Source organism: Perognathus longimembris, chromosome 3 (assembly GCF_023159225.1).
Source record: "Perognathus longimembris pacificus isolate PPM17 chromosome 3, ASM2315922v1, whole genome shotgun sequence".
NCBI lineage: Eukaryota > Metazoa > Chordata > Mammalia > Rodentia > Heteromyidae > Perognathus > Perognathus longimembris.
Window position 1 is genome coordinate 65048406 of NC_063163.1, and position 15211 is coordinate 65063616.

Consider the following 15211-nt stretch of genomic DNA (forward strand, 5'->3'; position numbering starts at 1 on the left):
CTGCGTGCGGGGCGGGCGGAGCGGGAGGGGCCTACGGGAGGGGCGGCACCCAGGAACCCGTCTTGGGGGGCTTTTGGGGGCGGGGTTGGGCACGGAAAGGCGGGAAGCGGGGGCCTGGTGGGATGGAAGGGACCCCTAAAGAGTTGATTGGGGTCCACTACAGAAGGGCTCGACCAGAGGATGGGGACCCCGAGGGGTAGGGCGGATCCTCCGGGGGGAAGTGAGGTGTAGGAGGGCAGAGGGAGGCGCCACCCCTGTGGTTCCTTGTGCGCATAGACGGTCGCTGGACAGCTGAGACGCTGCCTGAATCCACCCGCCCTGGCCTGGCACTCAAGTTCATTAGTCATTCAGCCAACGCTTGCTGTGTGCCGGGCTGGCAGCCAGGCATGGAGGCACCGGATGGGGGCGACACTGCACGTAGACACCTAGCCAGCCATTCAAATATGTGCTTACTGTGTGCCTACTTCTGAAAAACGAACAAAATCACCAAGATCCCTTGCCTTTGGTTAAATGGCAGTAAATAGAACGTTGGCTAGAGATGAGCAGCAGGCGCGGAGAGCGGCCGAGACCGGCATTGGTGTGGGGAGTGGGGCGCAGGGCGTCCGGGCAGGACTAGGAGAGGGGCTCGAGGGTGACGGGCCGCGGGGAGGACGTGGGCTTTCACCCGAGCCACCCACGGGGCGCTCGGGGCAGAGCAGGGAGTACCCAGCCCCACCACCACAGGGCGCTCACGGGCGCCCCCTGGTGGCTGCAGGGAGAGCAGCGGTGCAGGTCCAGGGCTGGATGCTGATTGGAGTATTGGGGTGGGGGGAAGGGGGTGGTGGTGCAGATGAATTCTGGGGCCATGAAAGGAGGAAGAGTGGCAGCGATGTGGGCAATTCCAACCTGTGTTATTTATTTATTTATTTATTTATTTAGCCAATCCTGGGCCTGAACTTGGCTAGGGCACTGTCCCTGAGCTGCTTTTGCTCGAGGCTAGTATTCTACCACTAGCCTTGAGCCACAGTGCCACTTCTGGCTCGTTCTGTGTATGTGGTACTGAGGAATTTAACTCAGGGTTTTGTGTGCTAGGCAAGCACTCCACCAAGCCACAGTTCCAGCCAACCTGTGTTAAATTTTTTTTTTTTTTTGGCCAGTCCTGGGCCTTGGACTCAGGGCCTGAGCACTGTCCCTGGCTTCTTTTTGCTCAAGGCTAGCACTCTGTCACTTGAGCCACAGCGCCACTTCTGGCCGTTTTCTGTATATGTGGTGCTGGGGAATCGAACCCAGGGCCTCATGTATACGAGGCAAGCTCTCTTGCCACTAGGCCATATCCCCAGCCCCCCTGTGTTAAATTCTGTAAGAGCAAGAACAAGCAACTGGACAAGAGAGGGATGCTGCCTCAGGAGGGACAGCAAGAGGCATCAAGCATGGTAGAAACTGAACGGAGTTAGAGGAGCAGCCTGCCACACAGGGAAGAGCATTCCTGGCAGAGGACACAGCTCCTGAGATAGCTGGGAGGTGCGTCTGCAAGGTGGTGCCAGGTAGGATTTCCAGCCACATAGGATTTAGGTGCTTTGGAAAATCCAGGGATTGTTCTGTACTAATGTCAGGTGGGAGATGGTAGGGGTCAGGCTGGGTAAAAGCACGAGGTATGACAGCAAGTGGCCAGACACAGGACCTGCAGGTAGCTGACAGATGTAGACTGAGCTCTTTGGCATGTTACCTTACTAGATGGAACCTGGGTGAGCCAGCTCAGAGGAACTAGGTTTGGGCCTCTCGTCCAGAGCCCAGTGTTGCATCTCCCCTAAACCCTAATGGTTTTTTGCCAGTCCTGGGGCTTGAACTCAGGGCCTGAGCACTGTCCCTGGCTTCTTTTTGCTTAAAGCCAGCACTACCACTTGAGCCACAGTGCCACTTCTGGCTTTTTCTACATATGTGGTGCTGAGCAATCGAGCCCAGGGCTTCACGCATGCATGGCAGACACTCTACCACTAGGCCATATGCCCAGCCAAACCAACACTTTAGTGATGGAGCCCAAGCCCTTGGTTCTTTGACAGGGTCTCACTAGGTAACCGAAGCTGGGTCTCCTGGGATTTCAGGTGTGCCCCCAACCCTCAAAGCATTGCTTTTCCACTTGTCAGAGCCAGGGGACACAGCCATCTAGAAAGCTTCTGTTTAAGACCTGGCAGGTCTGTGCAGACCCAAGAAACTCCATTTCCAACAGTGAATAGTTTGGCATCTGGGCATGAGAAAATACAGCCACATGCTAACAAAACTGCATTTCTAAAAGCAGCATGACAGTTCGACTGTAGATGTAGTTCTTTGCTTAACTGAGCCTCAACTTTCACTCCACTCCTATCAATGTCTAATCCCTGGATTTCTCCCTCTAGGCACCAACATTTGCTCAAATGCTATGGCCAGTCACTACTTTGGTTTTTCTATGGGGTTGTTGCCCAAATCTGCCTTTGAACTTCAGATCCGTCTGTTCAGGACTGCTGGGATTACAGGAATCCATATGGCTCTAGCAACCTTGTTTTTGTGTGCTGGTCCCAGGCTCTGTCCTAGAGCTTCTGCTCAAGAATAGTGTTGTACCACAAGTCACAGCTCCAATTCAGGCTTTCTTTGTAATTTATTGGAGGAATTTCGGCTGGCTTTGAACTTCAATTCTCAGATCTTAACCTCCTGAGTAGTTAGGATCACAAGCACCTGAACTGTACCTTACAAGTCATGAGTGGGAGTTGTGAGCTGATATGCCAATGAGGTGGATGTGAACAACTGATCTTCCACGGCCTCCTCCCTTTCTGTTGGTGAAGGGTACTTGTGAAGCTGTGATAGGCCAAGGTACCCAGACAAATATGGTCACACAAGCAGCTGTGACCAAATCTTACTCATCTATGCTCACAACCACACTAACTTCCCACCAGGCTGCCAGCCACCACAGCACATTCCTTTCCAGGATGTTTCCCTGGTGCCTTGCTGTATCAGCAGGGATACAACCTAGGTGTAGCCGTGAACTTCCCATCGGCCAAGTTGTTACTCAGGACTGGATCTTTTGTGTTCAAGGCTAGTGCTCTACCACTTGAGCCACAGTTCACTGCACCAGTTCCTTCCCAGCCAGATGCACCACAGCTCAACACACACACACACACACACACACACACACACACACACACCCCCTGGGGCTTAAACTGAGGGCTTGGGCAGGAACTGCCCAAGACTAGCACTCTACCACTTGAGCCACAGCATCACTTACAGCTTTCTGCTATGTGGTGCTGAGGAAGTGAACCCAGGGCTTCATTCATGCCAGGCAAGCACTCTACCACTAAACCACATTCCCAGCCATTTAGTCATATTTGACTGAAGACAGAGGAAGACTTGGCAAGAGATCTGCTTGGCTGAGGCAGGATAGACTTAGGGAAAATAAGACGTTAAATGGCTGCCAGAAATTTAAAGAAACTCAAGCTTAAAGCCAGTAGAGGAGATATTCATCCATGTACTTCCCATAAGATTAAGGGACAAAGCCATTTTAGGGGAAAATAAAGCCTGGTGAAGGCAGCTCAGAAACATGGTATTCAGAAACAAAAGCACCATCTATACTCCAAAGAAAAGGAACAAACAGGATGCATTCACTCCTGAGAAATGCTCCCCTAAAATGTAACCTCCTACCCAAAATGTAACAAGGATGCTTCCCTAGCATGCATGAAGCCCTGGGTTCAATCCCTCAGTATCACATAAGCAGAAAAGGCCAGAAGTGCTGTGGCTCAAGTGGTAAAGAGCTTTGAGCAAGAGGGACAGAGCCCAGATCCTAAGTCCAAGCCCCCAGGGCTGGGGAAGAGGAAGAAGCAAGCATATTATATGGCAGAATGCATTCTTACCTGGAAGAAATGCTCCAAACATCCAGAAACTCAGCAATTTTTTTTTTTTTTTTGTCCAGTCCTGGGCCTTGGACTCGGCCTGAGCACTGTCCCTGGCTTCTTCCCGCTCAAGGCTAGCACTCCACCACTTGAGCCACAGCGCCACTTCTGGCCGTTTTCTGTATATGTGGTGCTGGGGAATCGAACCTAGGGCCTCGTGTATCCGAGGCAGGCACTCTTGCCACTAGGCTATATCCCCAGCCCAGAAACTCAGCAAGTTTAACACCAGGAGTAATAACTGTGTAACTTCGAACTCAGGCCTTTATCATATAAATACCCCTAACAGCCAAGGAGCTATGTGTCCCTCAGTTAAGAGTGCCTTCCCTTGGCTGGGGATATAGCCTAGTGGCAAGAGTGCCTGCCTCGAATACACGAGGCCCTAGGTTTGATTCCCCAGCACCACATATACAGAAAACGGCCAGAAGCGGCGCTGTGGCTCAAGTGGCAGAGTGCTAGCCTTGAGCGGGAAGAAGCCAGGGACAGTGCTCAGGCCCTGAGTCCAAGGCCCAGGACTGGCCAAAAAAAAAGAGTGCCTTCCCTTTTCTGCTTGCTTATTCTCAATGAAACTCCACCCAAGTTTTTTTTACCCTTCTGACTTGTCCAGAAAGTCTTACTGTGCTGGAAGTCAAGGACCCCACGTGAGGAGTTCCTACTTTAGAGGGGCACTTCATCTGCATGCGGGGACAGATTGAGCGGCACCTCTTCACAGACCTGGCTGAAGCTCTGCTCCAATGCTTGCTGTTTTGTACAATGGCTACTTGAACTGCTCAGGTGAGCACCTCCCCCCTCATCTGCTTAGACCAAAACATCAGCATCATCAACTTCTAAACCATCCACCAGGGAGCCTCTAGACAGGCAAATGCCCCTATCAGGGCTGCTCTCCCCAGAGCCTCCTGGGCCAGCATTTTCCCTTCAGAGGAAGGCTATGGCGTGGCATGGATCCCCAAAACACCAAGTGTTCTAAAAAGACTTTGGTTAAACCGAGGGTGCAGGGTCCTCTTGCTGCTACAACCTCTGGGAGCTGGTGGGAAGAAGTATGATGCTTAAGAGGTGCCACCAGAAAGCACCCGGTAGAAGCTGGTAAGGGGCAAGAAACTAAACCTGGGACGGGCCATAGGTGAGGGGTTCACTGCTCCTCTCCTCCCTCTTCAGCTCTGCCTTCCAACATCGCATCCATTCTGGCCAGGAGGCGGACACTACCCAGCTCCTACCATGGACCTGAAACTCGGGGTACTCTGAACCAGACCCTGGACACTTCTGGGGGTGTTTTAACTGTGAGTCCCTCTCAAGAGTTCCAGATGTAGGCAGAAGGAAGGACAAGCTGCACCGGAAGGTGGAGACATATGCCTTTATTGGCTATGCAGGTTACTTGAGGGGGATGAAGCGTGACGAGTGGGTGGCCCCAATGCCAGGCCGACCATGCTTCACAGGCTTGTAGGTGATGGAGAACTCGCCCAGGTAGTGGCCGATCATCTCAGGCTGTGGGGGCCAAGAGCAGAGCTGGGGGTCAGGGACATTGAGCGACACTGACCCACCCACCACCCCAGCAGCCAAGCAACCGCCACACACCTTGATTTCCACCTGGTTGAATGTCTTGCCATTGTATACACCAACCATGCTTCCTACCATCTCAGGCAGGATGATCATGTCTCGAAGATGTGTCTTCACCACTTCAGGCTTCTCCATGGGTGGTGCCTCCTTCTTGGCCTTGCGCAGGCGCTTCAGCAGCGAATGCTGCTTTCTGCGCAGACCCCGGTTGAGCCGTCGCCGCTGCCGGGCACTGTACAGCTGCATCAGCTGCTCACTGGGGAAGGTGGAGCAAGGTGGTATGGGAGTGCAGTCCAATCCCACCCACCCAGGGCCTTCCCCAGGGTAGACAGCTGCACTGGAGTCTGCACCATCAATGCATAAAGGCCAGCAGACACATCAAGGCTAGGGTCTCTAAGACCCCTTCCCCCATTAGTTTCAGGGATAAAACTCAAATTCAAGAATCACTAGAAGGCTGCAGAATAAAGGAGCCAGGCACTGGTTGAGATGACTGCAGTTGAAGCCAGGATGGACTGGCAAAGTCTACATGACTAATGTCTAATTTACCCTCCCCCATGCTGGAAATGAAATAAGACTCAAGTGGTAATGCTAGCCTTGAGCAATAAAAGCTTAGGGATTTCACCCAGGCAAGATTTCAAGCCCTGCCCTAAGAGGGTTGTGCTCGTGTACAAAAGGGAGTTTACACAGGAATTCAGGGAGAGTAGCTAAATAAAACCATCGACTTGACAGTGAAGCCGAAGTCCTGCAAAGAATATAGGAGAGGTTGCGAACACAACTAGGTGGTAGGCACTGGGTTCCAATCTTAGCTACCCTCCCAGCTGATACCTGGCTGCTGCTGGGGCAAGTCTCCCTTTTTTTTTTTTTTTTTTGGCCAGTCCTGGGCCTTGGACTCAGGGCCTGAGCACTGTCCCTGGCGTCTTCCCGCTCAAGGCTAGCACTCTGCCACTTGAGCCACAGCCCCGCTTCTGGCCGTTTTCTGTATATGTGGTGCTGGGGAATCAAACCTAGGGCCTCGTGTATCCGAGGCAGGCACTCTTGCCACTAGGCTATATCCCCAGCCCAAGTCTCCCTTCTTAACCCCTAGGATGCAAAGGACTTGGTTGCCCACTTGCAACCCTGTGGTTGCCTTAAATCCCAACGGTTGCCTAGGAAACACGCTGCAAGGCACTGGCCAGGTCTCAGACCGTTGTTTTCACAGCACATGAAGGGTAGTCAACGTCTCCAAGCAGTTGGAGAAAAGAACTGACAGAAGCAGTTAGACCCCAAATCCTTCAAATCTAAGGAGATACCAGTGTGGTGCCTAGTCCAAAGGCTGGACTGTCAGCCATAGGGCTCTTTCTAGAAAGGGTGCACCATTCAGGAGAGGGTGGCTCATGACCTGTAATCCTGGCTACTCAGGAGGCTGAGATCTGAGGACCACAGTTTGCAGCAAGCCCGGGCTTTTAATGAGGCTCTTATTTCCAATTAACTTCTCCCCCAAAAGGCGGAAATGGAGCTGTGATGAGTGCTAGCTTTGGGCTTCTTTTGCTCAAAGACAGTTCCCACTCAAAGACAGTTCCCAGGCCCTGGCATTGATGCCCCAGGGCAGGCACCAAAAAATAACAAAACCAGATGCCCGGGCGGAACCCCCACCCTTCCTCCCCGAGGCCGTCCCACGCAGATCCCCCTCCCCTCTCCGAGCCCCTTACTAGGACATGTCCAGCAGCTGGTCGAGGTCCACACCACGGTAGGTGAATTTGCGGAAGGTCCGCTTCTTCTTCTGCTCCACTTCCGCCTGCGCAAGCCAGGGGTGGTGAGCTGGTATTGGAGACCCGAATCCCAGCGACCCAGGCAACCCCAAGGGCTTCCCGTGTGCGGAGCCCACGAGAACATACTACTCCCAGGTCCTCACAGGGAGGCGCCCGCGCTCAGGGCTACGGGACCCTGGCCCAGGCTTGCGGGCCAAAACAGGCCTTCCCACGCTCCGGTGGTCCCCACACCGACCGAAGCCCGCCCCCAGCCCCCCATTTGCGGTCTCAAAGGTTTGGAGCGGGCTACTGCGGCAGCAGAGTTTGATCCCGGCCCGCGTCCATCAACCAGACCACGGATGACACCGGATATGTTCAACACTGGAGCGCAGGTACAAAGTACTCACCATCTTGCCGGCAGCTGGGGAAAGACCGCTGCGAGCACGACTGCGCAGTTATCGCGAGGGCTGCCGGTCCCGCCCCCTCAGCCACACGCGCTTCCGGTTTCCTGAGTCGCATCATCGCCCCCTGCCGTCAGGAGGATAAAATACACACTCCCAACGTCACCGCAAAATCCCATGCCTGGCAGGTCAAGGCTGCAAGGCCAACACTGGCCAAAAAAAAAAATCCTTGAGACTCCACCCTCGAAAGTAGCCTCTGTGTGTGACTGTGTGGCAAAAGAGGTGAGTCAAGCTTCATTTCCAGCTTTTGCTGGTTTATTGGAGATAAGAATCACCTGGAGGGCTGGGAATATGGCCTAGTGGCAAGAGTGCTTGCCTTCTACACATGAAGCTCTCAGTTCGATTCCCCAGCACCACATATGTGGAAAACGGCCAGAAGGGGCGCTGTGGCTCAGGTGGCAGAGTGCTAGCCTTGAGCGGGAAGAAGCCAGGGACAGTGCTCAGGCCCTGAGTCCAAGGCCCAGGACTGGCCAAAAAAAAAAAAGAAGAATCACCTGGATTTGTATGCCTGGGGTAGGGCGGCTTCCAATAGCCATCCTGAGGCCTAGGATTGCAGGTATAAATGACAGTCACGGCAGGCAGGGAGGGGGGGGACGGCAGGGACTCAAATACAAGGAGGAAACTTTTCCTTCCTTCCTTCCTTCCTTCCTTCCTTCCTTCCTTCCTTCCTTCCTCTCTTTCTATTTTTTGTCAGTCTTGAACTTGGGGCCTGGGCACTGCCCTTGAGGTCTTTTTGCTCAAGGCTAGCTCTCTACCACTTTGAACCACAGTGCCACTTCCGTTTTTGAGTAGTTTATTGGCGATGAATCTCACAGGGACTTTTCTGCTCAGGCTGGCTTTGAACTGTGATCCTCAGATCTCAGCTTCCTGAGTAGTTACCATTACAAGTGTGAGCCACTGATGCCCCACCCTGAGTACATTTCTTTTTGGGCCATGTCACCACTTCCCTTGCTCACACTCGTTTCCTCTCCCATTCCCACTCACAAATTATATAGCTCATTTTCAACATAGTATCCAGTACCATTGCTGCATTTGTCCACCATCTGTCCCTCCATTTCTGTGCCCCCACCCTTATACTCCCAAATATAAACGAACAAAAAGAAAACAGAAACAGCTGAAAGGAAACAACCTCATTTCCATTTCCTGGAGTTCATCTTGATAAATGCTATTTTGTATGATCAAAAGCACATAGGTTTTGTGTTCCTCTCCTAAGAGTATCCGAGGGAACTATTTTTTAAAATGTTTTATTATAAAGGTGATGTACACGGAGGTTACAGTTACATAAGTCAGGTAATGAGTACATTTTTTTGGGGGGGCAATGTCACCCCTTCCCTCACTCCTCCCCCACCTCCGCCATTTTCAATACAGTGTCTACTGAATACCACTGCTGTACTGTTTACCCTTTGTTGCAAGTAAAGAACTTTGAATATGTGGCTGCCTGCATCCCACCCGCCATTCTATGCAATCTACACTCAACAGCTTCCACAGCAAGTACTGAGTCGTCCACAGTGTGATAGGTGTGGTTTTGAGGGTGCAGTGGCCACAGGGAGAGGTTGATAAGAGGTATGTTGTGTAGTTATTGTATATTTTGAAAAGGGACAGATATTGGTCTCCTTCCAAAGACCAAGCCAGGCTGGCATTAGGGTTTGAACTCAGAGCCTAGGCACTGCATGTCCCTTAGCTTTTTTTCACTAAAGGCTGGTGTGCTAGCCTGGGTGACCTCCCTAGAATGCAGGGGATAGTTGGGCCCACAGCCCCACCCACTTTCCCAGGCAGTTGTTTGGTGGTACTCGGACCTTGTGTCTTAGGTGGGAGCTAAGACTGGTCTGGAGGGCGGCTGTAACCAAGAAAGTGGAGTCCTCCCTAAGGGCACTGCCTGCAGGAGAGCTGGCCTCTCCCAGTCCCCAGGGCAAAGCGTTTGGAGCTTGCAGAAGTCCTGCTGTCATCTGCAGGTGCTGTAGCTCTTCCTGCTGTCCCAGGAACTCCTATGCTAACTTGTGAACAAGATGGCTGCTCTGCTTATGGACTAGAGTGTGCAGGATGCTATTTCTGCCTGTGGAAGCTGTAACTTCCTATTGTGATTGCCCAGTGTGGGGGATGGCTGCACCAGATCTCAACCCTGTGTGCCGGGGCAACTGGCACCAGTGTTTGGTGCCCTATCTCACTCCAAATCTACTTTCTCAAGTCTTCCATGTTGCAGACTTCCAGTATGTTTTGGAATTTTTTGTGTGCACGCCAGTCCTGGGGCTTGAACTCAGGGCCTGGACACAGCCCTTGAGCTTCTTTGCTCAAGGATAGCACTCTGCCACTTGAGCCACAGTGCTCTGAGTAGTTTATTGGACACAAAAATCGCAGACTTTCCTGGCTGGCTTGGAACTGCAATCCTCAGATCTCAGCCTCCTGAGTAGCCAGGATAACAGGCATTAGCCACCAGCACCCTTGTTACATTTTAAAAACTTGATCTTCCTTTTGTACCAGGATGCTACACCACTGCCCCTCAAAGATATCCTCATCCGCATGCACAAAGCCTGTGGATGCCACTAGTTAAAGATGTAATAAAAGCAGACACGGAAGCTGTAGCTTGCATGGGCCGAGGCTCCAGCGCCGGGGTGCCAGTGAAACCAGGGAAACCTGAGGCAATCCACAGATGTCCGGTCACTCCCAGCTACCCGGAACTCTCAGCCCCAGGCTCAATTAGGCACCGCCCTTAGGACTGGCCTCCGCCCACCAAGTCCATGAGCATTGTTTGTATGGATCCAGATCTTTCCCTGGCAAGGGAAGGGAAACACAGGAAAGGTATGAAGACAAAAAGAAAAGACACGGACAGATATGGGTTTCTAATCCAAACGCACTTCTCTTTATTCAAACCAGGGTCAAACTGGTCAGTGGGAAATGCCCTGAAGCCACGTGCCCAGGGGAGGCAAGCTTCAAGCCCAGGCATCGCCTGCTGCATGGGGTCCAGACCACCCAGATGTCAGCACTGCCGCGTGAGTGAGACAGCCGCACGAGAACCTCCCCACAGTGCTCTGCAGATACCACTAAGCAGGCCAGCCAGCAAAAGCAAGGAATGAACAAAAAACAAAAACACACTCAGTAGATTTCTTCTTTAGCTCCCAGAGTTTCTGGACCAACAAGTCCCAACCCCCAAGCCAGGAGCAAGGGAACAAAAAAAGCCCCCACTCCCACCAGTGCCTACGGAACCCTGTTTTAAATTAAAAAATAAGCCAGTATACATTGTAGAAAATTTCTCTTAAAAATCTCACAATTTGTAAATGTATATTTTTTCTTTAACATAAAAGTTTACAATATACGGTAAAACAAAAGGCTCAGGAAAATAATTTCGAGGAAAAAAAAAAAAAGAGAAAAGGAAAAAGAAACCTGAAGTTTGAATTAAAGCTGAAGACATTTTTTTAAACCCTGTTGTTGAACCAGTGACTTGTTTTTTATTGTGCTGATGGGTCAGAGAAAGAAAGAAATATATTTAAAAACCTCAGTCCAGACACCCACAGCCACCTCCACAGCCTCCGCCCCGCCCTCCCCCCCCAGGTTCAGTCGCTATTTTTCTGCCAAGTTTGTGATTGTCACAAGTTCATAAGTTCCGAATCCTGGTCTCAGCTGGTGCTGATGTCCGTTGGCGCACGACTAGCGTCGGTAGGGGTGGAATCCTTGCACGTTATGGTTCTGACCTCGTCCAAAGCCACTGCCGCCGGCGGGGGGACCTCCTGACCCTGGCACTGAGGGGCCCCCGTAGGAAGGGGGCTGCTGGCTGGGGTCCGAGAAGCCTTGTCCAAAGCCACTCAAGTCCTGCCCGTAACCTGCTGGGGGAGAGAGTCTGTGAGCTCTGGGCCATGGAGAGCATAGTGGGCCCAGCACCAGCCTGGCCTGGCCTGGAATTGTCTCTCAAGAAGAGGGTGCCAAGGCCCCAGCCCCAGCCTGGCTGTGTGCACATCCCACAGGACCACCTGCCTCAGGTGGACAGCTTAGTGGGATGATAAGCCAAGGGAAGTGATATCTTTCAAAAACTTATGGCCAGAATCTACACAGAAAGAAAAAGAGCTTCCACACTCTTACCAGGCCCAGTGGTCCGCCCCTTGTCTCCTTGTCTCCTCTCCCATATGCTTGGTGCACACAGGATGGAGTCAGAGGCGCTGGGTTAGGAACACCCACGATCTGACATGCTGTGCTCTCACATGTGGTGCACGATGTATGATGTCTGGGACTTCCACCTGTGTGGGCTGGGAGCCCACAGAGGGCAGGATCTCAGAGCTGTGGCCTATGCCTAATAGATCCATTGGCAGCAACCTCAGAGTACCACTGCTGATGGCGAGGGTAGGAGAGAGGCTTGGGGCCCAGCCTAACTTACTGTGACCACATAAGGCAAGCAGGCCTTTTGTCCTTAAAGAAGATCTGACACCCACACTCTCTGCCAGCCTCATGGGCATGGAAGACATTTCTAGGAAAGGGGAACAGCACTGTCTTCAAATGGGCAGGACAGACCCTGTTCCTGCTCACGGCATTCCCAATGGGATACATGTGGACACAGCAGGTCCTCTTGTTCAAGCACTCCTGAAGCCAGCTGAGGGCCGGTGGTCAGATGAGGTCCTGGACTTGGCAAGGGGCCCATCCCAAAGGGCACCGCCGGATCCACCCCCGCGCAGGCCAGCAGAGGAGGCTGTGCCCGCTGCCCAGGTGCAGGCAGGGGAGGATCTTATAGAAAGGCGGCACCTACCTAGGCCACATCACTGCTCAGCCTGACCATCAGAGAGTAAACAAAGAAAGGGCCCAAAGCCCGACGGGTCTTGAGAATAGGTACCCAGGCCTGGCAAGAGACGAGACCAGGGTGACTGACTAACCCTTGGCAGCTCAGTGAGGAGCAAGCGGCAGACACGCAGGCGCACATCCCGCTCCCCTTGAAGCAGGGCTCTGCAGTAGTCAAGGACAACTCAAGTGATGACCACAGGCTGGGGCCTGGCTACTTGGTCCTGAATGTATTCAGAGCAGTGCTATGCAGGTGGTGCCCAGGCAACACACAATCCTGACAACTACACCCAGGCTTACGATCACACCTAAAAAGGGGGTACTTTCAGAGGTCCTCTGGAAGCCTGTGGCCTTCCTGGGAATGTGACATGTGACTATCTGATGACAGGCTCCACGATCTTGGGGTTCCCAGGAGCTAAGAAGAGCCACCAATGCACAGACTCCCTCTTAGGAGGTCACTGAGTCTCAAGGAAGTGAAGCTGGACTTGGCACTGGGCTCCCTGTGGGGCGAGAGCAAGGGACGTGCAGAAACAAACCTGTCCTGACCCAGGGCCTCTTGTGCCTCTCAAGAGCATATCCCAGAAGCACCTGTACAATGGCAAGTCAAGGGAGCGGACCAGCCACACCTGTCCCAGTCAGGGCCTGCTACACACTTGAGCCTGTGTTCCCCACACACCCCACCATGGATGCCAGAGACCAAAATAACTGGAGAGTACAGCATCTGAGGACTTGCCCTAGCCAAGGACCTCAACTAAGGACTCTGGCTGAGCCTGGAGCTCTGACAGTGACAGCAGCCTTCAGGCCATCTACCTGCGGTCCTAGGAAGAAACCTCTATCTGACCCAATAATGGCTCAGTAGCCAAACCTCAGGTCTTAGGATGTCCACAACATAGATTGTGGCCACTCAGGTGATGGGCGGCCTCAGCCAGGTGCTGTGGCCAGCACTTGCCAGCAGCCCCTGTATGCTGGCTCTTGGCATTGCTAACCTCTTCCACCAGATGAATGTGGTGGGAGACCCAGGAAAGGTGGTCTCAAGATGCTGCAGACCACTTACCATACTGACTATAAGGAAAGTCTGGTTGGGCCGTTGGCGGTTTGCTCATGTCTGGAGCAGCCTGAGATGGAGGTGGTGGGAAGGTGAGAGGCGCTGCCCCTGGAGTAGCAGGTGGAGGAGGGACCCCTGGGGGGGCAAACTGATCCGGAGGTGGAGGCGGAGGCCCATAGCCAAAACCTGCAAATATAAGAACACACAAGGCCCAGGAGAAATGTCAGGCCTGCAGACCTCAGCCTAGCCCAGCAGGGGCCATCAGAAGTTAATTCTCATGCAGAACTCCTAGAAAGGACCGTGATTCACACTCCCAGGCCACTACCCTAAGGAAATGGCCCACATGAGGAGGCTATGAAGCTACTCATGGTGCATATAACAGAATGCCCAGGGTACTGAGCCATGATGTAAGCAACAAGGACTTCTAGGACAAAACTGTTTTTTTCTTCTTTTTTGGGGTGGGTAGGGGGGAGAAGGTGCTCAGTCACTGAGCTTGAACCCAGGACCTGGGCGCTGTCCCTGAACTCTTTTGCTTAAGACTAGTGCTTTACCACTTTGAGCTATAGCCCTACTTTCAGTTTTCTGGTCGTTAATTGGAGATAAGAGTCTCATAGACATTCCTGCCTGGGCTGGCTTTGAACCCATGATCCTCAGTTCTCAGCTAAGATTACAAAGCATGAGCCACTAGTGCCTGGAAATAAAACTGTTTTCAGAAATGTTAGAAACAAACACAGCAGACACATCTCCAAAAGGTAAGTTACCCAAGTCATGGTTCGGGCTGAACTGAAGGCCACTAATGTTCTGTGGTAGGACCTCAGGGTCCAGCTTCAACCTTGATGGACATTAAGATCAGTTGTGAGCTAGACCACAAGTCGGCAAACAGTTTTCCAAGGCTGTGATTTGACTATGACACAGTCTCCCAGATGTAGCCAGTCTGTGTGGTTTCGTGCCTAAGTGCAGGACACACCCTAACTGAAGGACTTAATAGGAAAGTTAGTCTTTAACTTGTATATGCTGACACCATACTGAAACCCTCTGTGATCCTGTGGGGCCTGGGCTCCTGTCCAGGCAAAGTCTTTCACCTGGTCAGCAAGAAATCACCCTGCCCAACACTGGGCTGGCAGCTGACTTTCCACCCAGGTCATCCATCACAAAGCAGAACAAACAGGGAAGCCCTCTCGTTCACAGCTCTTACTTGTAGTTCCCACAAGGATAGCCTCCACACACTTGCCTCCTAAGCATAAGCCAAGGAGAGTGAGCTATGGACAAGCGTCAATCAGTAAGAGCCTTAGGACTTCCTTCAGCCAGAGGGGCCAAGGCTAATGGCCAGGTCCCTGTGGTCACAACCAGATGTAAAGCCAAGCTAAACCTGTACACTTCAGGATCAGTGCTGGCTATGGTGCAAGCACATGGGGCAGCTGTTCTCCCCCAAAGAGCCCTGCTAAGACTTACTGAACTGTGGTGGGGCACCATAGCCCTGTGGGAAGCCCTGAGGAGGGGGAAAGCCACCGGGCGGGGTAGACACGATGTAGGAAGTGAACGGAGGGGGTGGAGGTGGGGCTCCTCGTCCTGCAGGGGGCGGTCCGTAGCCACCTGGAACACATAGCACAGGGGTCAGGGGTAGAGGTCACACATGCTTCATGTACAGCCCAGACCCAGGCCTGCTAGGGGCTGTGGCAGGCCCCTCCCCTTCTTCCTTGCCAGGAGAGGTAGACCTCCAGGACAGGTACACTGACAGCATTTTAGCAACTGCAGGCAGCAGGACCAGGTGCAAGC

At 52.7% G+C, this 15211-nt stretch overlaps 2 protein-coding genes across 7 annotated transcripts in view; both read right to left on the reverse strand.

Annotated features, from left to right (window-relative positions):
* Nucleotides 1–5228: 5228 nt before the first annotated feature.
* On the reverse strand, nucleotides 5229–7666 carry Rps15 (ribosomal protein S15). The gene is made up of 4 exons (XM_048341756.1): nucleotides 7579–7666; nucleotides 7133–7218; nucleotides 5466–5700; nucleotides 5229–5375 (listed from the first exon to the last, which is right to left on the reverse strand). Exons 1-4 carry the CDS (start codon nucleotides 7579–7581, stop codon nucleotides 5262–5264), a joined length of 438 nt encoding a protein of 145 aa, XP_048197713.1. The 5' UTR covers nucleotides 7582–7666; the 3' UTR covers nucleotides 5229–5261.
* A 2796-nt stretch (nucleotides 7667–10462) lies between these two features.
* Nucleotides 10463–15211, reverse strand: part of Dazap1 (DAZ associated protein 1) — a 29907-nt gene continuing 25158 nt past the window's right edge. For 4 of the 6 annotated variants that reach the window (XM_048341763.1, XM_048341765.1, XM_048341761.1 and 1 more), the window contains 3 exons: nucleotides 14888–15028; nucleotides 13445–13621; nucleotides 10463–11450 (listed from right to left, as the gene is read on the reverse strand). In XM_048341763.1, coding sequence (XP_048197720.1) covers nucleotides 11275–11450; nucleotides 13445–13621; nucleotides 14888–15028 — 494 coding nt within the window. In that variant the 3' untranslated portion in view covers nucleotides 10463–11274. The remainder of the gene's footprint in view (nucleotides 11451–13444; nucleotides 13622–14887; nucleotides 15029–15211) is intronic. The other 2 variants (XM_048341764.1, XM_048341762.1) reach the window with 1 other exon arrangement.

Coding starts and splice junctions, on each gene's coding strand:
- Rps15 (XM_048341756.1), bottom strand. Junction 5,701..7,132: donor CAGCTGCTGGACATGTCCTA/GTAAGGGGCTCG, acceptor CACCTTCCCCAG/TGAGCAGCTGATGCAGCTGT. Junction 5,376..5,465: donor TCAACCAGGTGGAAATCAAG/GTGTGTGGCGGT, acceptor TGGCCCCCACAG/CCTGAGATGATCGGCCACTA.